General features: G+C 46.6%; 2 protein-coding genes across 4 annotated transcripts; both read left to right on the forward strand.

The window, feature by feature from the left end:
- Window positions 1–449: 449 nt before the first annotated feature.
- On the forward strand, window positions 450–11,487 carry cep85l (centrosomal protein 85, like). Of its 3 annotated transcripts, none has more exons than XM_069705872.1 (13): window positions 450–885; window positions 1,536–1,700; window positions 1,835–2,682; window positions 4,209–4,294; window positions 5,787–5,904; window positions 5,999–6,166; window positions 6,244–6,396; window positions 8,126–8,277; window positions 8,365–8,482; window positions 8,643–8,693; window positions 9,003–9,110; window positions 9,614–9,797; window positions 10,348–11,487. In XM_069705872.1, exons 1-13 carry the CDS (start codon window positions 837–839, stop codon window positions 10,512–10,514), a joined length of 2,367 nt encoding a protein of 788 aa, XP_069561973.1. In that variant the 5' UTR covers window positions 450–836; the 3' UTR covers window positions 10,515–11,487. The 3 variants fall into 3 exon arrangements, with proteins under 3 accessions (XP_069561973.1, XP_069561974.1, XP_069561972.1); XM_069705873.1 differs by having other exon boundaries at window positions 5,787–5,850; window positions 8,123–8,277; XM_069705871.1 differs by having other exon boundaries at window positions 451–885; window positions 8,123–8,277.
- A 1,005-nt stretch (window positions 11,488–12,492) lies between these two features.
- On the forward strand, window positions 12,493–22,854 carry mcm9 (minichromosome maintenance 9 homologous recombination repair factor). Its single transcript, XM_069705868.1, has 15 exons — window positions 12,493–12,709; window positions 13,126–13,313; window positions 13,409–13,559; window positions 14,650–14,756; window positions 15,038–15,244; window positions 15,313–15,394; window positions 16,547–16,747; window positions 16,830–16,955; window positions 17,237–17,356; window positions 17,485–17,659; window positions 18,044–18,246; window positions 18,535–18,738; window positions 20,072–20,154; window positions 20,284–20,429; window positions 20,740–22,854. Exons 2-15 carry the CDS (start codon window positions 13,143–13,145, stop codon window positions 22,169–22,171), a joined length of 3,408 nt encoding a protein of 1,135 aa, XP_069561969.1. The 5' UTR covers window positions 12,493–12,709; window positions 13,126–13,142; the 3' UTR covers window positions 22,172–22,854.
- The last annotated feature ends 257 nt before the right edge of the window (window positions 22,855–23,111 follow it).

The following is a 23,111-nucleotide window of genomic DNA, read 5'->3' on the forward strand; positions in this document are numbered from 1 at the left end:
TATAATAATACATTAATAATACAATTTATTTATCTAGCACTTTGTTTTTTAGGGTACCTAATGACGTTTTACATGTTCAGATGATCAAAACAACATAATAAAAGTATAAATCACAATATATGTTACAGTAAAAACAATATCAAACAATGTGAACTTTCATCTGGTCTGAGCTGACACAGGTGGAGGTTCACGCTGGGAAAACAGTAGTTTTCTCATCTTTTTATATATTTATATAAATAAATATTTATCTATTTTATCATATTGTTTTCTTTTATATACAGTCTATGATTGTGACTTTATATCCAGTCTCACTGTGGCCTGGCAGAGTGGGGAAGACTCCACTGCGCCCCCTGCTGGAGCCGCCGGTACCGTAATGCTTGAAAAAGAGTGTCCGTCAGTTTCCGATGTTTACCGACTGGAGCCGAAATACATGTCGCTCTGTTTCATTTCAGAAGGTCACTGATTTTTCTTAAACACGTGATTTTCAAACGTTTGACGGAAACAGTGTCGTTAACAGAGCGTGGGTTGTGTTGCGCATGAGCGTAGCCGCGCCGTGCCGTGCCGTGCTGTCTGCGGAGGAGGAGGAGGAGAGGAGGAGCCTGGCGGGGACACTTCCACAGTCTGCTCACCGCAGGACTTTCAGGCTTCATCTATCGGAAGGCCACGGTGATCAGTCAGAGACGGTTTCTACCGCAGGGACCCTCCGGACTCGGTGCTCAGTGGTCCGGCTCACGGAGGATGCGGCGCCGGTGTCCGGACACGGCGTCCTTCTCCCCCCTTTGTCCTCCGGTCGGACTGCGGTCTCTGCTATCCTATGAAGCCCCGAGACTGACAGGATGTGGAGCAGAGGTGGTTTAGAAGATGGATACGAGCCACAGAGGGCAGGTGAGGTAACGGAGAGGGATGAACCGGAGACCGGAGACACTCCGTCTGTCCCCGGGAGACACACCGGGGACAGAGGAGCAGTCCGTTCGATCATCCGGACACACAGCATGTACCGGACATCAGACAGTAATCACTCTGACTCTGCTGTAACGGAAACTAACTGTTAAATATCAAATCAGACAAAATCATGTTTTTAATGAGCTGTGACATCACTGCTGCCGTGAAGAGCTATGATGACCGGACTGTAGCTGCTCTCCGGGGACCCCTGACGGTGTAACTGCTGACAGTGTAACCACTGACGGGGTGTAACTGCTGACGGTGTAACCCCTGATGCTGGAACCCCTGATGGTGGAACCTCCTGATGCTGGAACCCCTGATGGTGGAACCTCCTGATGGTGGAACCCCTGACGGTGTAACTCCTGATGGTGTAACCTCTGACGGTGGAACCCCTGACGGTGGAACCTCTAACGGTGTAACTCCTGATGGTGTAACCTCTGACGGTGTGACCCCGAGGAGACTAGAGAGGAACGTCCGACACCTCTAATGTCCCCTCTTTGGGTCACAACAGAACCAGAGTCCAAACTAACTTGCCCGTCTTCATCTTCCTCTTTACACATTCAAACTCTGATTTGTTGTAAAAATGGTTTCAGGTTCCAGTGGTGGCAGTCCAGGATGGGTCCCGGGTCCAGAACACACAGCCTGGCATAGCACCCTCCCGGGCCCCGGGACCGGTACCAGTGGGGGCCGCAGACACAGCACGGTGTCTGACAGCGGGGACACGGGCATCGGGACGTACTGCTCCGACAGCGTGGAAGGTATTCAAAGACCGAGGTTCTGTTTCAGGTTCTGTTTTCACATTAATGAGAGGTGTTGGGCGGGTGCAGCCAGTGGCCTCACCATCTTCCATGTCTCTGATTGTCTCGTGTCCGTCCTGTCTGTCCCTCTCCAGACGACTCCAGCTCCAGCACCACCCCTCTGTCCTTCCTGCCTCTGTCCCAGCACCACCTGGTCCCGGATGAAGACGGTGTCCCCACCCTTCACGTCCATCCGTCTCCAGCCTCCTCCCCCAGGACCGGTCTCAGAACGCCTGCTTCCCCCCACAGTGCCGTCCGCTGGAGCAGCTCCTCCCCGCTGCCTCCACCCGCCAGGTCTCCGCTGGGTGTGCCAAGCGGTCTGGATGTGAAGGACCAGCAGCCACTACGCAGGTGGTCCTCCCTGAACAAGCTGTCCTCGGGGGCGGCCAGGAGCTCCACCAGGACGTCGGGGTACCAGTACAACCCCGATGCTCAGGGCTCCCTGGACAGGTGTCTGCTGTCCGGGTACCGGAAGGAGCCGCTGGGGTCAAAGGTGGATCTTTACCTGCCTCTGTCCTCCTCCTTCACCTGTAGCAGCCTGCTGCAGCGCTCCCCGGGGGCCCGGCCCGGTCACCGGTACAACCGCAGCGGCCGCTCCGTCGACCTGTCTCTCTGCTCCGCCCTGTCCTCCCCGGTCAAACAGACCGGTCTGGACATGCACTACAGCGCTCTGCCAGAGGTGAAGGTGTCTCCGGGAGGTGGACAGGTGTACAGTCTCAGCCCACCCCGACAGGTGGACTCCCTGCTGGGTCACCAGGCCGACAGAGACTCCCCCATCCAGCCCGCGGTCCGCACGCAGATGTGGCTGACAGAGCAGATGGAGTTCAGGCCCGGAGCGGAGCGTGGAGGGGAACCCGGCCCGAGCGGCGGGACGGAGGGCGGTGGTGGAGACAGTCCGTCGCCATGGCAACAGGCACACCAGCTGGAACCAGGACTTAACCAGGTGAGATAAAATCAGTTCATTCATTTTTGTTTATTTAGCTCCAAATCCCAGAATCAGACATCTCAGGAGGTGGACTTCAGCTGTGTGTCTGGTTCTGATCCTTTCTGGCTGCTTTCAGCGGTGTGTTTTGACCAACCGTTAACCTTCAGTGAGGTCACTCATTGGTTTGTGAACGTTATGAAGCCTCCAGTTCAGATTCTGTCCGTCACCATCTTTGCTCGTTCGGAGCGGTTTGGAGCAGGAAGTGACCATATTTGGATGAGCTGGGGGAGGAGCCAGCGGTGGATCTAACTGATCTGATTGGAAACCCGATGATACTACATCCCGCCCACTGATAGCTGTAACCTGGCTGCACCACAGGCCTGTCAATCAAACAGACACGCCCCCCAAAACAGGTCTTCTTGAATCTTCTTTTCTAATGAATGAGGGATTATTTTCAGATGGACCTCCAGAAAACTAATAAGAAGGAGTGACTTTAGCTAACAACACCGAGATAACTGATGGACATATTTGATTCACTTTGGATTTGATGAGAGAAGTTGAATGGGAGTCTATGGAGCCGGAGGCTTTTTGGAGCCGACCTCTAGTGGCACTCGGTGGTATTGCAGCTGAAAAATGGTTCAAAAAATGAACCATTTGCAGATGCAGAAGTGCGGAACCATTTTTCAGACCTGGAAGCTGCGAACACTTTTATATACAGACTGTTTTTGGTTCTGATCCGTTCTGGCTGCTTTCAGCTGTGTGTTTGGTTCTGATCCCGTTGGAGGACCTGAGACTGAGACGGAGCTTTGTGACACCGGGCAGCACGTTTGGCTGCAGAGTTCCTGGATAGTCTTCAGATTTCATTGAGCTGCACAGATTGAAGGCTTCCTGTGTCAGACGCAGAAAACAGAACCTGAAACAGAATTAGAAGGAATTAGTGGAGATGATGCTCTTACATCACTTTCTCTCTGCTCTGAAATATTAATATTTTATTTTTCTGGAGGTTCCAACAAATATGTCAAAGACATTTTAAAATAATCTCTGCAGAAGAAACAATAATCGATCTTTGATCCTCTCTGACAGATTAAAGGCTGCAGGTTTACGTGAAACTACTTTTCAGGAGTGATGAAGATTTTTGTCAGTGAGCTGTTAAATGTACCAACTACTTCATCCACCGTTGTTATTATATATAATATTCCAACATCAGTCAGTGACAGGTGTTGGCTTCATAGTGCTGGACCGACTGCTGCATCATAGGTTTAAACAACACCGACTGAAGCGTGTTAGAGTGATGTGGTTGAACAACATTGTGTTGCTCAGTGTGACTTCAGTCATCAGACATCACTTTATTATCAGTTAGTGCAGGAAGCGGTTCTTTTCTTTGTCCTGCCGCTGCACATCACAATCTTTACTGATGCCGTCACATGTTGTCATGTTGTTCTTGTGTGTTGATTCTCTGTGTGTGTGTGTGTGTGTGTGTGTGTGTGTGTGTGTGTGTGTGTGTGTGTGTGTGTGTGTGTGTGTGTGTGTGTGTGTGTTACCAGATGCTGCTGGGGACGTCTCTGCCCATCAACACTGTGGTGAAGGTGAAACAGGGGCTGCTAAGACAGAGAGAGCTGGAGATAGACAGGTACACACACACGCACGCACGCACGCACGCACGCACGCACGCACGCACGCACACACACACACACACACACACACACACACACACACACACACACACACACACACACACACACACACACACACACACACACACACTTCATTCAGACCAGCTCCCACAGATAAAAGTGATGTAATTGAACAACACCACGAGGACAGTCAGATTTTTCAGTTTTTCTTTCACCAGAAGTCTTCCTCTGTTTAAGAGGTCGTTACACCCAATCAGAGGCTGGGACAGAAATACCTTCTCTACATAACTAAACTCCATCTCTGACATCAGCTGACTGAAACATTTCATCACTCCTCCATTAAAAAGTTCCTTCTGTTTCAGATTTTTGAGGATTTTTCTTCTGCTGCTTCTCTTTTCTACGTCCTAAATATCAGCTTATCTGGGACATTCATAGAGGCTCTGGATAAACTACATTACCCAGGGGGCAGAGCGTGACACTCACCTGCTCCTGTTCTCTCCTGCTTTCCTCCATCAGTGTCTAATCTAATCAGTCCGTCCAGGAAATCACATTACGCCAATTCAAGCAAACTCCACAATATTTGCTGGAGCTTGCTATTTTTTCAAATTTACATGATTTTTCCTCAAAAAACATCATCATCAGAATCTGTGCTGAAAGTATTAAAACATAAAGTAAGTCTTTTCAAACAAAACTGTCTTTATGAATGAAAATAACTCCTCATTTACAGTTAGAAAGACTCTGCTCATGTTTTCATCACCAAATAAAACTGAAGAGGAGAAACAGGAAGTGATGGGGTTTGTGGGAAATGTGTTCTTCACATTAAAATGATGTGATTAAATGTTTGTGATCAAAGGAAGTGATTCCATATTACTGGATGTTAAATGAGTTTTCTACACACGTCCAGTTGTCAGAGACGTCTCTTTGTTTGTTTCATCCAGCAGGTCTATGTGTTGAATGAACATGAATTAAACAGCATCTAAAGCTCTTATTTTGACAGCTGATGTAGTCCTTGTTTCTATTTTCCAGTCACAGACGGTCTGTTCTGGAAACATACGCAGCTTTTAGGACCTTTTAGGAACTTTGAGCCTCACAGTTCTCTAAGTTCAATAAATATAAAAAGATGAGAACTAAAATATTTCTGTGATATGCAGCATGATTATTATCACAGGAAGAGATTACAGATTTATTCCTTCATCAGGTAGTGCTTAAAAAAAAAAAAAAAAAAATCAAATTTTTCTTTCTCGACTTGCAATTATTTTCTAATTCCTGCAATTTTATGCAAAAAAGTCACTTAAAACTCAAATTACATCAATATTTTGGAGAAAGTCCACCACAAAATCAAACATTTCTGATCACAACAATTAAAAAAAAACAGGGTCAAACTTCACACTCACATCCCACCAACCCAGCTCTGATCATCTGGAGGTCTGTGTTACCTGCACATGCTGTCTACACACAGGATATATATGAGATTTATGTGTGTTTCAGACAGAAGCAGCAGATCCTGCAGCTGCACGCCCGGATCAGAGAGAACGAGCTGCGAGCGCAGCAGGTGCTGCACAGTCAGAGAGGCTGGCTGGATGAGCCTCACCTCCTCAGTGTGGAGGTCCGAGTCACAGTCATCAGTATTCATAGTAAATCAACTGATAACTACGTTAGATATTTTCAGAATAAAAGCTGTAGTTGTTCCTGTCCACCAGGACTCGGCCCTGAGAGCGCCCTGCAGACAGCCCTCCAACCGACGCTGCTGTGGCGAAGAACTGGGCAGGAAGTTAGCGGTGGCCGAACTGGAGGTTCTCCATCAGAGCGAGCTCTTCAAGCAGGTCACACAGAGATACACGGAGGACATCCGGAGGCTGGAGGAGAAGGTACTGCAGAGAGGAGGCACCGAGATGAAGAATGATTTCATGTATCTTGACATGATGACGGATGTCTGTGTTAACAGATCAGGACGAGGGATCGTTACATCAGCAGTCTGAAGAAGAAGTTTCAGAGAGAGAGTGACCAGAACCAGGAGAAACAGCAACGCATCGAGACTCTGGAGAGATATCTGTCGGACCTACCCACCCTGGACGAGGTGCAGGAACAGGCCAAACAGGTACACACACATATACACGTGTACATACACAGAGACACACATATACACATGTACAGTAGCAGTAGCAGTCAAAAGTTTGGACACACCTTCTTATTCAATGGTTTTTCTTTATTTTCATTTTTTTCTACATTGAAGATTAATATTGAAGACATCAAAACTATGAAGGAAGACACATGGAATTATGTGGTAAACAAAAAAAAGTTTTAAACAAACCAAAATATGTTTTATATTTTAGATTCTTCAAAGTAGCCACCTTTTGCTTTGATGACAGCTTTGCACACACTTGGCATTCTTTCAATCAGCTTCATGAGGTCGTCACCTGGAATGGTTTTGAGTTAACAGGTGAGCCTTGTCAAGAGTTAATTTATGGAATTTCTTGCCTTCTTAATGTGTTTGAGAGCATCAGTTGTGTTGTGCAGAGGCAGGATTGGTGCACTGTTCTGTACAGTGAATAGGCCTATTTGACTACAGTTCTAATCCATGTTATGGCAAGAACCACTCAACTAAGTAAAGAGAAATGACAGTCCATCATTACTTTAAGACAGGAAGGTCAGTCAATCTGGAAAATTTCAAGAACTTTGAATGTATCCTCAAGTGCAGTTGCGAAAACCATCAAATGCTCTGATGAAACTGGCTCTCATGAGGACCGCCCCAGGACAGGAAGACCAAGAGTTACCTCTGCTGCAGAGGATACATTCATTAGAGTTACCAGCCTCAGAAACTGCAACTTAACAGAACCTCAGATTAGAGCCCACAGAAATGCTTCCATATGTGTTCCTTCATAGTTTTGATGTCTTCAATATTAATCTGCAATGTAGAAAAAAATAAAAATAAAGAAAAGCCATTGAATGAGAAGATGTGTCCAAACTTGTGACTGCTACTGTATATACAGTATACAGGTAAATACACAGAGACACACATATACACATATACAATTCAGTTTCCAAAAAAGTTGGGACGCTGTGTAAAAGGTACATAACAGAATGCAATGATTTACAAATCACGTAAAACCATATTTAATTAAAAAAAAATAGACCAAAGACAACATATCAAATGTTGAAACTGATACATTTTATTGTTTTATAAGAATATCTGCTCATTTTGAATTTGATGGCAGCAACATGGCTCTAAAAAGTTGTGACAGAGTCAACAAAAGACTGAAAAAGTTGTGTAACAAAATAAAAACAGCTGGTGGAACATCTCACAACTAGTTAGGTTACCATGGCAACAGATCAGCAACATGATTGGGTATAAAAAGATGATTTCAGAGGGGCAGACTCACTCAGCAGTGACGATGGGGAGAGGTTCACCACTCTGTAAAAGACTGTGGGAAAATAGTGCAACAATCTAAGAATAATGTTCCTCAATGTAAAACTACAAAGAATTAGTGGATTTCATCGTCTACGGTTCATAATATCATTAAAAGATTCAGAGAATCTGGAGAAATGGTGGTGATCTTCGGGCCCTCGGGCAGCACTGCATTAAAAACACACTATTCTGGAGTGGAAATCACTGCATGGGCTCAGGAACACTTGTGAAAACCATCGCTGCGTCCACAAATGCAGGTTAAAACTCTCCAAAGAAGAAACTAGATATAATATAATACATGCTCTGTGCTAATGACACCAGTGTGTGTGTGTGTGTGTGTGTGTGTGTGTGTGTGTGTGTGTGTGTGTGTGTGTGTGTGTGTGTGTGTGTGTGTGTGTGTGTGTGTGTGTGTGTCCAGCAGGAGGAGGTCCAGCAGAAGGCTGATGATCTGGAGAAGAGAGTGTGTTGGTTACAGAGGAGTCTGGAGGAAGGAGGTTGTCTGATGAAGGAGAAAGACTTCAAGCTGGAGCTGCAGGCTGAGAGGGAGGAGGAGCTGATGGCATCTGTACACAGGTAGATCATCACCTGTGTGTGCCTGTGTGTGTCTCTGTGTCTGTCTTCCTGACACGTGTGTGTATGTGCGTGTGCGTGTGCATGCAGCCTGCAGCAGAAGGTGCAGCAGTGTCTGGATGATGGAGTCCGGCTGCCCATGCAGGACCTGAAACGACTGGTGGTGGAGAACACGGAGCTTCTGGAGCAGCAGGACCACAGCAGCAGGGTAACACACACAACACACAACACACAACACACACACACACACACACACACACACACGCACACGCACACACACACACACACACAACACACAACACACACGTATACAACACACATTTAGACAAACTGAAGAAGCCCTGACCATGTTCTCTGTTCTCCACCAGCTGTTTGAGTATCAGAAGGAACAGATTGAGAGACTGACCTCCCAGCTGATGGTAAACTGATCAACATCCTTCATGTTCTATGGTAGATAACAGATGTTCTATGGTAGATACTAGATGTTCTATGGTAGATAACAGATGTTCTATGGTTGATACCAAATGTTCTCTGGTAGATAACAGATGTTCTCCAGTAGATACTAGATGTTCTCCGGTAGATACTAGATGTTCATATTAGAAACCAAAAGTAAGCATTTAGCTTGTGTTCATTTTCTTGGTTTCCAGCAGTTGAAAGCATTTCTTTTAGGTTATTTAAACACTTCTGCATCATCATCATCATTGTCATCATCATCATCCTCCTCTCAGGCCACCAGTACACGACTGCAGAAGAAGAGAGGCCTTCCTCATGGACAGCCGTCCCATCTACCGGAGAAGGAGGAGAGCGTGGGCCCCCCGCCCACAGGCCCCCCACAGGTATCAGTGATGTCATAGTTACAATATGAATACTTCAGGTATGAAGTGTTTTCTGAGGTCACAGTGAACTTTGACCCCAGCCTCTAATCAGTTCACTGTTGAGTCCAAAGTAACATGTGAACTGAGTTTGAACATCTTCCATCGAGTCGTAGTTGAGACTACATCAGGATGAGAACTTGATGGACAGACGACCTGAGAACATGAAGCGCCCTGATGGCTGTCGTTGTCATGGAGACATAAAAAAAAGGCTTATGATGATAATGATGTTTATGTATATAAAGATGTTTTCATTAGTGTCCAGTTGTTGTGTTTACTGACCTTAGAACAGTCCTTCATACCTACACAGAGCAGTTCCCCCTCCAGGAGAGAAGCTAACAGATCTCTGGTATCAGACGGATCACAGGAGATGATCTCTGATGAGTCGGGTTTTCTGCAGGATGACACCAGTGATTCTCTGCTGGATTTACCTGAACTGAAATATGTGCCTCTGTTTTCCTTTTCAGAAGCAGCGGCTGGAGGACGAAGGGTCATTGGTGCATCCTTTACCCCACGTGGAGATGCCGGAGCTGGGCCGGCTACTGAAGGAGATGTCCCTGTGTCTGCTGGACCTCCAGGGTCTCTGCAGCATCCTGGCTCAGAGAGCGCAGGGCAAGGAGCCCAACCTGTCTCTGCTGCTGGGCATGAAGTGTAGGTGGACAACACACACCTGCACTTTTAAACTTCATCAGAGCAGCACAGGGAGTGTAGGATCCAAACCTTGTTCAGAGTGAAAACTTCCGTTCCAACTTTATGCACAAAAAAAGGTTTATTTAGGCACAAAACGTTTATTTAGCCACAAAAAAGGTAGGTTTTTTTTTTTTCACAAAAAAGTATATTTTTCCACAAAAAGTTTTTTTTTTTTTTTTTTTTTTTTTTTTAAAACAAACAAAATTTAGCTCATCACACTAACTGGACTCCTACAGGGAGTGACGTTTGGTTTGTGAACATTTATTAATGTTTTGTAAGAAAATATTCACACAGATGTTACATACTAATGTAAACAAGCAAAGCTTTTTATAGTAATACAGAGAAAACAAACTGAACACAGGCTCTGATGGTTTGGACTCACATCAACCTGCTTTATTGATATAACACAGGACCTTTAATTATGGAGCATCTTCCGACAGCTTCATGTACGCTGTTGTCTCTGTGAATGTCCTCGCTGGGTGATAACTTGTTGTCCTTCCTGTGTGTCCAGCGCTGAGCGTCTCAGCAGAGAAGAGCGACTCCGGCCTGGTGGTGGAGGAGGAGCTCCAGTTCAGGCTGCTGGAGGTCGGCCAGCTAAGGAGGGACATTGACGAGCTGAGGAGGAGCATGTCGGACCGCTACGCTCAGTACATGGGGGACAGCTGTGTCTCCCAGTGACACTGGCGTCCTCCACACCTGGACACACTGGTCACACCGTGATGTCACCATGGTGTTACCGTTGGTTTGCAAGCTGCCGGTCTGAAGTCACCATTTCTGGTTTTAGGAGTCAGAAGTTATTTTCAGAAGGAGGGAATTTATCTAAAGATGCCATGGTGGAAAACATTTACTGACTTTTATTTCAGGAGAGAACTTGGATGTTTTTTCAATGGGAGTCTGTTGGAGACAGCCCCTAGTGGTCCTCAGTGGTATTACACTTTAACGCTGCATTCTTTTTTTTATTCAGTCTGTGATCTTACCCCCGTTTTAACACTTCACAGATGACCACATTAAGTAATACATGAATATTAACAGATTATCAAACAGATTACACCTTTATAACCCCAAATGTTCAAGCTGTGTGTGTGTGTGTGTGTGTGTGTGTGTGTGTGTGTGTGTGTGTGTGTGTGTGTGTGTGTGTGTGTGTGTGTGTGTGTGTGTGTGCGCGCCTGGAGGTGAGGTGGTGACACAGGCCTGTGTATTAAACTCCAGGTAACCGAGTAACAGATCAGCTGTGTGGTGAAGAGAGAGTGACATCACACGTTTACATCTGTTTCATCCATAAAGTTTAAAGTTGAGGATGGACCAGCTACGGCTCGGTTCTCTCCGGGTGTCATAGGAATGTTCTTCACACCGATTCATCCCTGACGATGTTTGAAGATGTGAGCTCTCACCGCACTCATCCACTTCATAGATGAATAACTTCTGTCGTCATGACAACCTGCTCCGTAACCTCAGGTCTCCTCTGGTGTTCGGTCTGTGTTCGGACCTCCTGCTGCTGGACGGCTCCTCTCTCTGGATGAAACTTTATTATTAACATTATTCTTCTCATTCTTCTACTTTTACCGCCTAAATCTATGAATACCGGACGTATGTTTCTAAACAGCAGTGTTTGATCTGGTCTGTTCAGATGGAAAATAAAACTATTTTTTTTATAAAGAACGTGTCAGTAAATTCATATTCTAGTAAATTTAGTTCATTTTAATGGATTTTATTATCTGCTAATTATGATGTTTTTGAGGATTTATCCTCCAAGTTCAGACTGAAGATATTTAACCTTTAAACCAGAGATCAGAGGAACAGTTCTGAATGAAACATAAATGGATACATTTCAATCCTAAAAACAGTTTTTTACTTTTCAAAGTGTTGTTTTTTTATATTTAAAGAGTCATGATTGTGTTTTCTGAACAATAACAGACAAGTTTAAAGACATCTGGTGTGTTCGTGCCTCAGTAATAAGAGGCTATCCTGTTCGCATGATGCTAACTGTAAACTGCTAGATGACACATGGGGAAGATGAGCCAGTTTATTATTATTAAAGCATTAATTCTACACTTCATTCTTACTTTGTGTCACCAAAATGATGACATTTTTAAATTTGAGACTAAAACCCATCTTCTGTAAACAGACTGAATTTATTTTACTTTGAAGCAGCTTTATTGCAAATGTTTAGTTTTACTTCAACAGTCAGCAGCACAGTTTGTGGCTTTAACTTGGGGATCACTTTTATTTGGAAAATCACATTTTGAAAACTGTTTATTTTAGATCCACAATATATATATATATATTTGATTGGTATTAAAAGGCATCACTATCACTGTCTCACTTTAAAGAAAGAAGTTAATCCTGAGTCCACCTGTTGTTTCCAGGACGGTGAAAGAAAGATCTCAACTTCACACTGACTTCAACAGGAAACTGTCCAGCTGGTCGATGTGAGCGCTGCCAGGAGGAGAAAACATACGTCCACACATTTATCATATTAAATATGATCCAGAAAGACATCAGATGAAGGATGAAATGAATTGAGAAAGACTGCAGCCTTATCACACAGATTCAGCTCCGCTTCACTCCGCACCAGCAGGGAGCAGCAGTGCACGTCACAGACCGGAAGAGGAACCGGAAGAAGAAGAAGAAACAGCAGCCCGCGCAGCTCGACTTGTTTACATGATAGAGAGGTTTGTCCCGGTCAAGCACGGTGTCCTCTGTCCTCCGGTGTATTTGGACCACAAGTCCGGACGTTTGCTGCTTCCTTCATGTTTCCTCACTATAAATATGTTAATGACGTCATGACGTCGCAGCGTGTTGACTGAAGTCTTCATTCAAACAAACACCTGGAGGAGGAGGAGGAGGAGTCACTGCAGCAGCTGACAGCTCAGGTCGGCACGTCATCACCTGATTATTATTTTATTTATTTATCGTCACGTGACGTCCTGTGGATAAACTTTCTGAATGACATGCGACAATAGACGTAACACCTCAGCACTGTGTTCATCATTAACATAATGATTAAATTTTTATTTATATTAGTGTAAAGACTGACTGATACGTGAACTCTGACATCTACTGACCATCTGATTGGCTCCTGGTGAATCCCAGCTGTCTGCTCTTCACTCTTTATCATAAACACATGTTGTGTGAACATGTGATCCTGGTGTCACATGCTGCTGGGTCACATGTCAGCGTCTTTTCTTCACAGCTGACACCGTGAACAGGACAAGGTGTTTTATTTCTGAACATGGTGCTGTTGTTGTCCTCCGTTCGTGTGACTCCTCCTCTTCTCTGCTCCTCACAGGTTCCCGTGGCTGCGGCATGTCGATGAGTCCAGAGCAGGAGGCTCTGATCAGCCGCGTGTTCGAAACCTACCTGACAGAGCATCACCACGGCGACATCATCCAGCTCTCTGCAGACACCGATGGAGACGGAGAGACCCATCGCCCCGTCGTGGTCAACGCCATGACTCTGTTCGAAGCCAACATGGAGGTGATATCATGTGTACATGTAGTTCTCGTGTTATTTTTCACAGATGTGATTCTTTCCTCTGCACCAACACTGGTCTCATGCTGATGATGTCACAGGTCGGGGACTTCTTCAACGCCTTCCCGCGTGACGTCCTGGCTGTGTTCGACAAAGTGCTCCGAAGAAAAGCAGCGGAGCTCTCAGAGGATGACGGAGGACAGAAATGGACGGAGAGGACAGGAAGTCGCACTCTCCACGCCCGCATCACAGGTCAGACATCTGGCTGGGGGTCAAAGGTCAGACATCTGGCTGGAGGTCACAGGTCAGACATCCAGCTGTTGTTCACATGCTCCAGAGGTCAGACTTCCAGCTGTTGGTCACATGTTTACATGGTCAGACATCCAGCTGTTGGTCACATGTTTACATGGTCAGACATCCAGTTGTTGTCACATGCTCCAGAGGTCAGACATCCAGCTGTTGGTCACATTTACATGTCAGACATACAGCTGTTGGCTACATGTTTACATGTCAGACATCCAGCTGTTGTTCACATGCTCCAAAGGTCAGACATCCAGCTGTTGGTCACATGTTTCCATGTCAGACATACAGCTGTTGATCACATATTTCCATGGTCATACATCCAGCTGTTGGTCACATGTTTACATGTCAGACATACAGATGTTGGTCACATGTTTACATGTCAGACATACAGATGTTGGTCACATGTTTACATGGTCAGACATACAGCTGCTGGTCACATGTTTCAATGGTCAGGCATACAGCTGTTGGTCACATGTTTACATGATCAGACATACAGCTGTTGGTTACATGTTTACAGATATTATTATTGCTGTTATTATTACTATTATTCCAGTTATTATTATTATTACAACTGTAATTATCATCATCATTATTCCGGTTATTATTATTATTATTATTACTATTATAATTATCATCATTATTATTATTCCAGTTATTATTATTATTACTGTAATTATCATCATTATTATTACTGTTATTATTATTACTGCTGTTGCTGCTGTATGTCACACAGGCAGGACTGTAGCTGCTCCAGAGTCTGAACGTTTCCTTGACTGGACTCCAACATAAAATAGAAGCAGCGTATTGAATCTCCAGCTGAAACACCATGAAGGACCTGCAGCAGTAGATGATGATGTTCAGGGTTGTATTACCTGATCCAGGGGTGCTGGTCCTCCTGCGCTGATGCTCTCAGCTCTTCCAGCCTCGGAGATCACAGATGATGTTCAGACTGGTGTTTGTTTATTAATATTCACGTCCAGATATGAAAAGTGTTTCCTGCTGATTCTCCTGTTCAAGTGACTCTGATCTTCATGTCCAGGTCTGCCGGTGTGTCCAGAGCTGACCAGAGACACCATCCCCCGCTCCAGAGATGTAGGACACTTCCTGTCTGTGACGGGTACTGTCATCAGGACCAGCGTTGCCAAGGTAACAGCATCTCACCTGAACAGTTTATAGCTGACCGGGACATGAATGCTGCGTGTGACACCATTTTTATCTCCTCCTCCCCCTCCTCCTCTTCTTTCTCCTCTTCCTCCCTCCTCCTCCTCTTCATCCTCTTTCTTCCATTTTTATCTTCTCCTCCTCCCCCTCCTCCTCCTCTTCCTCCTCTTTCTTCCTCCCTCCTCCTCATCCTCCTCCTCTTCCTCTTCTTCCTCAATCTCCTCCTCTTCTTCCTCTTCCTCCTCCTCCTCCTGCTCCTCCTCCAGGTTCTGGAGTATGAGCGTGACTACATGTGTACAAAGTGTCGTCACGTGTTCTCAGTTCAGGCGGACTTTGACCAGTTCTCCTCCTTAGTTCCTCCTCCTTCCTGTCCGAACCCTGCTGCCTGTAACTCCTTCAGGTTCAGCTGTCTGTCTGCAGGAGGAGAGCCGGCTGCCTGCAGGGACTATCAGGAGATCAAGATCCAGGAGCAGGTACGCTACCGGAGCACCAGGGCCTTCAAGTCTTGTACGGTTTCATTCATTTGTTGTGGTGTCCTCAGGTGCAGCGTCTGTCCGTGGGCAGTGTCCCGCGGTCACTGGTGGTGGTTCTGGAGGATGACCTGGTGGACGGCTGTAAATCTGGTGAGAACTGTAGATACGAAGGTTTGATGAGATGAAGACAGTTCATCAAACCGCTCCAATGGGGCTGAAATTCAAGTTCAAAGTCACACGGAACCGCCAAACACATGAACAGCAAAGCTGTGATTTATACTGAGGTTTGTTTTTAGAATAATTAATATGAGGTAAAAATCACTCTATTTGAAGGAGGTGTTTGTGTGTTAAAGTGATTCCAGCCATGAAAAAAACAACGACCGCAGAAGGAAAAGAAAATCTGATCCCATTGAAATAAAGAAATCAGTGAGGAAGTCAATGTGGGAAAAACAAAAAGATCAATAGATTAAATTAGGAGAAGATGGTGAGATCGTTCTGTGATGAGCAGCTGACTTGATTTCGTTCAGTGAACCTTATGACGCAACCTGTGAACTCTGAGGGACACATTCAGGACCCGGGACGGGACACATTCAGGACCCGGGACGGTGACACATTCAGGACGTGGGACGGGACACATTCGGTACCTGGGACGGTGACACATTCGGGACCCGGGACGGTGACACATTCGGGACCTGGGACGATGACACATTCGGGACCTGGGACGGCGACACATTCGGGACCTGGGACAGAAAATCAGTCAGGACATAGGACGGGGACACATTCAGGACCTGGGATGGAGACACATTCAGGACCTGGGACGGATACACATTCAGGATCTGGGACAGCTCCCCAGAAGAACTGGACTGGGATATCCTAGCAGTGATACCTACAGAACGCTGTTGGCTGTCGATCAGCATTCAGTTAATTCAATAACTCTAAAATATCATCTCTGGACAGACGATCTGTCTGAATAATTTCTGCCTCTGACATCAGAAATGTTTAACAGGTGTAAAACATTCTCTACGTATTCTTTGGTTTCCTGCGTCTCCTTCACAATAAGAGCAGCCGTCTCTCCTGATGTTCATCTGATTAATACCTTCAGTCGTACTAAAATACACACGATCACTTCTCCTGTTTCTACTGTCAGGTTTAGTAAACATCACAGCTGATAAATTTATCTGTTTACAGTATTTCATAGTTCAAGTAGAAACATTCTCACTGTCTGTATGACCTCAGAAACCTGTTTGTGCTTTCCGATGGTGTCGTGCTGCCGCTGTTGGTCACTCTGACCTCTGCTTCCAGGAGATGACGTCACCGTTTATGGCGTGATGTGTCTGCGCTGGAAGCCGATGTACGACGGCGCCCGCTGCGACGTGGAGCTGGTCCTCCGAGCCAACAACATAGAGGTGAACAACCAGCAGGTGGCCGACGCTCTGCTGGTGAAGGATGCTCAGAAAGAGTTTGAAGAGTTCTGGAGGAGCTACATACACGATCCCATCGCTGGTACATTAACTGTCCTCAGGACTCTGCTTCACCTTCATCTTTTATTTCCTGTTATTTAAAACGCTTGGCTCTCCGTCTGCAGGGAGGAACCACATCCTGTCCAGCCTCTGTCCGCAGGTGTTTGGCATGTATGTCATCAAACTGGCCGTTGCCATGGTGCTGGCCGGAGGGGTGCAGAGGACCGACTCCTCTGGCACCAAGATCAGAGGTACGTCTGTGAACTCGGAGTCAGTTTCAGTTTATAATTTAACAGTTGAACCGAGACAGACTTCAGGGATCATCGTCCTTCACTGAAAACAGGTGAATGAGAGACAGAAGACAGTGAAGTGCTTTAATTGCTGAAGTTTAAACACTGTGTGTTCCCCTCCAGTCCTCCTCGAATCTCTCCGGTGTCCTGCAGACCGGTGACTGTACCGGACCTCCCATACCGGGTCTCTGTGTCCTGGTTTCTGTGTCTGGTCCTCAGTGTCTCTCCTCCCTCCTCTCCAGGTGAGTGTCACATGCTGCTGGTTGGAGACCCCGGCACGGGGAAGTCTCAGTTCCTGAAGTACGCAGCGAAGATCATGACCCGCTCTGTCCTCACAGCTGGAATCGGATCAACAAGTGCAGGTGGGTCCTCGCCGTCAGCTGTTCCTCTGTTCATCATGTGTCCGGAGTCACAGCTGGATGCGCTTCTTCATTCTGACCGTACATAAATAACCATAATCAGTTGACATGAGTGAACGTGTCCTCTGAAGGGCTGACGGTGGCCGCGGTGAAGGACGGGGGGGACTGGCACCTGGAGGCGGGGGCTCTGGTTCTGTCCGATGGAGGTCTGTGCTGCATCGATGAGTTCAACAGCATCAAGGAACACGACCGCATCAGCATCCACGAAGCCATGGAGCAGCAGTCCATTAGTGTGGCCAAGGCAGGGTACGACACACGCACGCACGCACGCACGCACGCACACACACACACACACACACACACACACACACACACACACACACACACACACACACACACACACACACACACACACACACACACACACACACACACTTTATTTGCCTTTTGCACGTATTGAGGTTTTTCCCCTCCTCTCCTCTCCTCTCCTCTCCTCTCCTCTCCTCTCCTCTCCTCTCCTCTCCTCTCCTCTCTCCTCTCCTCTCCTCTCCTCTCCTCTCCTCTCCTCTCCTCTCCTCTCCTCTCCTCCCCTCTCCTCTCCTCTCTTTTCCTCTCCTCTCCTCCCCTCTCTCCTCCCCTCTCTTCTCCTCTCCTCCCCTCTCTTCTCCTCTCCTCCCCTCCTCTCCCCAGGATAGTGTGTAAGCTGAACACCCGGACCACCATCCTGGCAGCCACCAACCCTAAAGGCCAGTACGATCCCAACGAGCCTCTGTCAGTGAACGTGGCTCTGGCCAGTCCTCTGCTCAGTCGTTTCGATCTGGTTCTGGTTCTGCTGGACACCAGAAACCCAGAGTGGGACCGCATCATCTCCTCTTTTATTCTGGAGGACAGAGGTACAGGAAGTGATTTTAAATTTGGAACTGAGCTGCTAAAAAAGAATAAAGTCTGAATATTTTCACGAGTGTATTGTGATGTTATAATTAATAACTACAGTGTAAAATATGTCTTGAATACTCTGAACATAAAGTTACTGATACATTTCAAACTATTGTTTCATCCGAACACTAACATTATTAATTATTATTGTAATCTTTGGTTAAATATGATTTTAAAACATTTATTGTAATATTGTGACATGAATAATGAGGTGATAAACCTGCAGTCTCCGTCTGTTGAGTCAGGCCTTCCTGCAGAGTCGTCCTCTCTCTGGCCGATGGACAAAATGAAGGCGTACTTCAGCGTGATCCGACGGCTGCAGCCGCAGCTGTCCGAGGAGGCCGACTGCATCCTGACACGTTACTACCAGCTGCAGAGGCAGAGCGACGGCCGCAACGCTGCCCGCACCACCATCCGCATGCTGGAGAGTCTGAGCCGGCTGGCTGAAGGTGAGAAACCTCTGGACCTCAGGTCTGTTCAGTCCTTTACAGAGGCATGGATCTACAGTCAGCTGACCTCCATCTGACCTCTGATTCAGGGGTTTTGGTCACTTCTGGCTGTAACACATCTAAAAAACTTGTGACAGGTTCAACAAAAGACGTGGTGTAATACAAAAAAAAAAAAAACATTTCAGAGAGGCAGAGTCTCAGCAGTGAAGATGGGGAGAGGTTCACCACTCTGTGAAAGACTGTGTGAAAATAGTGCAACAATCTAAGAATAATGTTCCTCAACGTAAAACTACAAAGAATTAATGGGTTTCATCATCTACGGTTCATAATATGCGTCCACAAATGCAGGTTAAAACTCTCCAAAGAAGAAACCAGATAGAAACATGATCCATAAACACCGCTGCCTTCTCTGGACCCGAGATCATTGAAGATGGACTGATGTGAAGTGGAAAACTGTCCTGTGGTCTGATGAATCACAATCTGAGATTTTGTTTGGAAATCATGGACGCTGCATCCTCCAGGTTAAAGAGGAGAGGGACCATCCAGCTTGTTATCAGCACTCAGTTCAAAAGCCAGCATCTGTGATGGTACAGGGATGCATTAGTGCACATGGCATGGGTAGCTTGAACATCTGGAAGGAAGCATTAATGCTGAATGATATATTCAGGTTTTGGAGCAACATATGCTGCCATCCAGACAACGTCTCTTTCAGGGAAGGTCTTGTTTATTTCAGCAGAACAACGTCCAACCACATTCTGGACGTATTCCAGCAGCATGGCTCCGTAGTAGAAGAGTCCGCTGATAAACTGGCCTCCTGCAGTCCAGACCTGTCAATCATTGAAAACATCTGGAGCATCAGGACATGAAAAATACAACAAAGGAGACCCTGCTCAAATCCTTTATCAGGCAAGAATGGGACCACATTTCACCTTCAAAACTCCAGAAACTGGCCTCCTCAGTTCCCAAACGTTTACAGAGTGTTGTTAAAAGAAGAGGTGATGCAACACAGTGGTGAACATGATCCTGTCCCAACTTTATAGGGATGTGTTGCAGCCATCAAATTCAAAATGAGCAGATCTTTTTATAAAACAACAGATTCAACATTTGATATGTTGTCTTTGGTCTATTTTATATTGAATATATTAGTTTACATGATGTACAAATCATGACATTCTGGTATTATTTATTTCCCACAGGGTGCTAACCTCTCTGGAAACAGGGTTGTAGATAGAAAACATGATCCTGCACAGAAAATGTAAATAAGTTGAAAGGTGTCTGAATAGCTGACGGCATTAAGCGGTTGCGGTGACACAGAGTTGTTTTTACGTTGCAGCTCACGCCCGGCTCATGTACAGAGAGACCGTCACCACAGAGGACGCTGTTGTCGCTGTCTCTGTCATGGAGTGCTCCATGCAGGTGTGGACCAACCAAACCTCAATAGTGCTCGGCAGTATAAGTTGATCTTTGGTAGTTTAAAATTTGCAGCTGTGTCAGTGACGTATTTATCCACGATGGACCAACATTTAAAAGGAGTTCCTCTTTCAGGGCGGAGCTCTGCTGGGAAACGTAAATGCGTTACTCACCTCGTTCCCCGATGACCCGCATCAGCAGTATCAGACACAGTGTCAGACTCTGCTGCAGGGACTGAACCTGCCACACCTCCTGCAGAGGGAGATGGACCGACTGGACAGGTGAGTCTCAGTTATACTGAGGATGTTGGACGATCTAATGATGTTGGATGATCTGATGATGTTGGATGATTTGATGATGTTGGATGATCTGATGATGTTGGATGATCTGATGATGTTGGATGTAGGTGATCATTTAAATGAGAAACAAAATCCCTGAAGTGAAAGTTCGGTCCCAAAATCCGATGTTACGTAATCCAATAATTGATCCAATGGACTGTGATCAGTGATGTTGATCAGCACCCACAGAGAGATTTGTGCTACAGAAGTGAACACAGGTGAGTTTACTTCAGGTGTTTCCTCTGTTTACCAGGCTGAAGAGCAGGAGCTCCATATTCAACCCTCCGACTGATCACAGCGACACACACTCCATCAGCCAATCACAGGGCCGGAACGTCAGCCAATCACAGGGCCGGGACATCAGCCAATCACAGGGCCGGGACATCAGAAGGAGCCTGAGGAGTGATATCACAGTAGGGAGTGGCTCCATCTTTCCATCACTGTCACCAGAGGAGATGGCCCCGCCCATAATCACATCCACTCAACAGAACCTGAACAGAAATCCAACCTCCAGCTGGTCAGATGTGTCGACGGGGTCCGAACAGTCCGGCTGTCCAACTGAGGAGGACGTCCTCAGCACCACCGGGTCAACGCTGAGACGCTGTGTCGATCCAGATCCTCCAGAAACTATCAGGAAACATGTAAACCAGGAGGAGATCCTGCAGTCTGAGAGACGGAGAGGTGGAACCGGTCCAGAGTCATCAGGAGGTCCGATTCAGAAGAACCTGAGACACAGAAGACTCAGACAGCCGAGTCAGCAAAGTGAGCAGGACGGAGGGGGACATGGAGACAGGGTGGCGTCTGCAGATAAACACTGTCCCTCATACGTCCGAGATGAGGACAGACGGTCCTCTGACCCAGAGAGAAGACGTGAGGAGGACGACGGGAGGGACGGGACCGTCTCTCGGATCATGAGTTCTGTCCTCAAAGAGAAGATGGCAGCTGGAAGACACACAGACCTGAACGCACATCTGTCAGGCTTCATGTTCAGGCCAAGGAGGATGAGACTGAACACACAGGAGGACCCAGTTCGACCAATCCCAAACCAGAACCAGCTCCACAGTCCATCAGCAGGGGATGGACCAGAACCGGACCACGAGGTGTTCTCCTCCAGAGAGGACAAAGAAACTGGAGGTGGTTCTACAGAAGACCAGCAGAGAGCCAGCATCAACACTGATGACACTCCAGAACCACCTGCAGAACCACCTGCAGAACCAGGACCCATCAGGAGCCCAGCAGCCTTCAGGTCCACAGTGGCCTCCTCCACTCTGGCTAAACTCTCCAGGTTCTCCTTCACCTGCACAGCTGAGTCCACGAAGGCAGAACCGAGTCCAGAATGGAGACACCTGAGAGACAGGATGGCAGACAGCCCGCTGAGGACGAGGAGCAAACCCCCCCCAGCCTCCGAGCCCACAGTAGGACAGCGTCCTGAACTAGGGACAGAGTCTCCAGCAGTGTCCAGAGGCGGGACAGACACAGAGAAGACGGACGCTGGTTTTATTCACCAGCACGGTTCCGTCGGTCTGAGGAAGAGGAAGTGTTTTGAACTGGGCCCTCTGTCTGGGACTGACAGCATCTCCACGGCTCTGTCCTCAGGACGGTCTCTGTTCGCCTCCACTGAGCTCAGTAACGATGTTCTGGACACCGACTGGGACCAAGAGGTGTCCAAGAGGCCCAGAGTGTGAACACCGTGGACACTGAAACCTCGAGGTCTCGTCCCACGATGTCTCCCTGAGCTCTGGACGCAGACTTTCATTTCCTCACAGTTTTGTTTTTGTCTCATCTTCCACATCGCTTAGCAACCAGTGAGACCTTTTTCATGCACCGGCTACGGGACAGCATCCGTCCACCATGTCTTTGTCCCCCTGTGTTGTCTTTACTGTTGCCCTTCCACTGAGGATGGGTCGTGTGGAGCGATGATCAATAAGAAAATCACCTGTCTGAGTTTCTCTGTTGTGAACTCTTCATCTCCTGTCTGTCTGTCTGTCTGTCTGTCTCTCTCTCTGTCTCTCTGTCTGTCTGTCTAACAGCAGCTTCTTTGAGAAGAGAAACATTCATGTGTTTGTTTATTGTCTGAGACTTTATGACCTCAGTGATTTCAGATGTGATCGACTGTGTGAAATCTGTCAGTCATTCTCTCAGTAACTCTGAACTTCCTGTCAGACATTCAGCGTGTCCCGTCGACCGTCAGCAGGATGACCCTCTGATTGGGGACACTCTGATCGGGGACCCTCTGATCAGGGACACTCTGATTGGGGACACTGAGTCACCTGACCCCCATCATGAAAACACAAGTGCTCTCAGTGAACAACTGAATTATTTTGGATATTTTGGTCATTCAAAGCATTAAAATATACTTTTTACTATTTTCATCAGTGTTGTTATTTAAGGCCCTAACTCGCATAACTCATACCCTCAGTGCTTTGATGTCATCGAGGTGACACTGATTACCCCCTGTGATTGGTTGTTTTCAGCACAGTTCATCTGTTGTATGAACGCTTCCTTTGGTTCTGAGGATAATATTAAAATGAAATATATTTTTACTGGCATTTTTTTTTTTAAGAAGTTTGGTTTCAAGTTTAAACTAAACAGACAGTTCCTTTTTTTTCTGCTGGTTCATCTTTT

The sequence above is a fragment of the Brachyistius frenatus genome, unplaced genomic scaffold (genome assembly GCF_029030835.1).
Source record: "Brachyistius frenatus isolate BFR_SWC_R1_liver_20210118 unplaced genomic scaffold, ASM2903083v1 Contig_59, whole genome shotgun sequence".
NCBI classification, from domain to species: domain Eukaryota; kingdom Metazoa; phylum Chordata; class Actinopteri; family Embiotocidae; genus Brachyistius; species Brachyistius frenatus.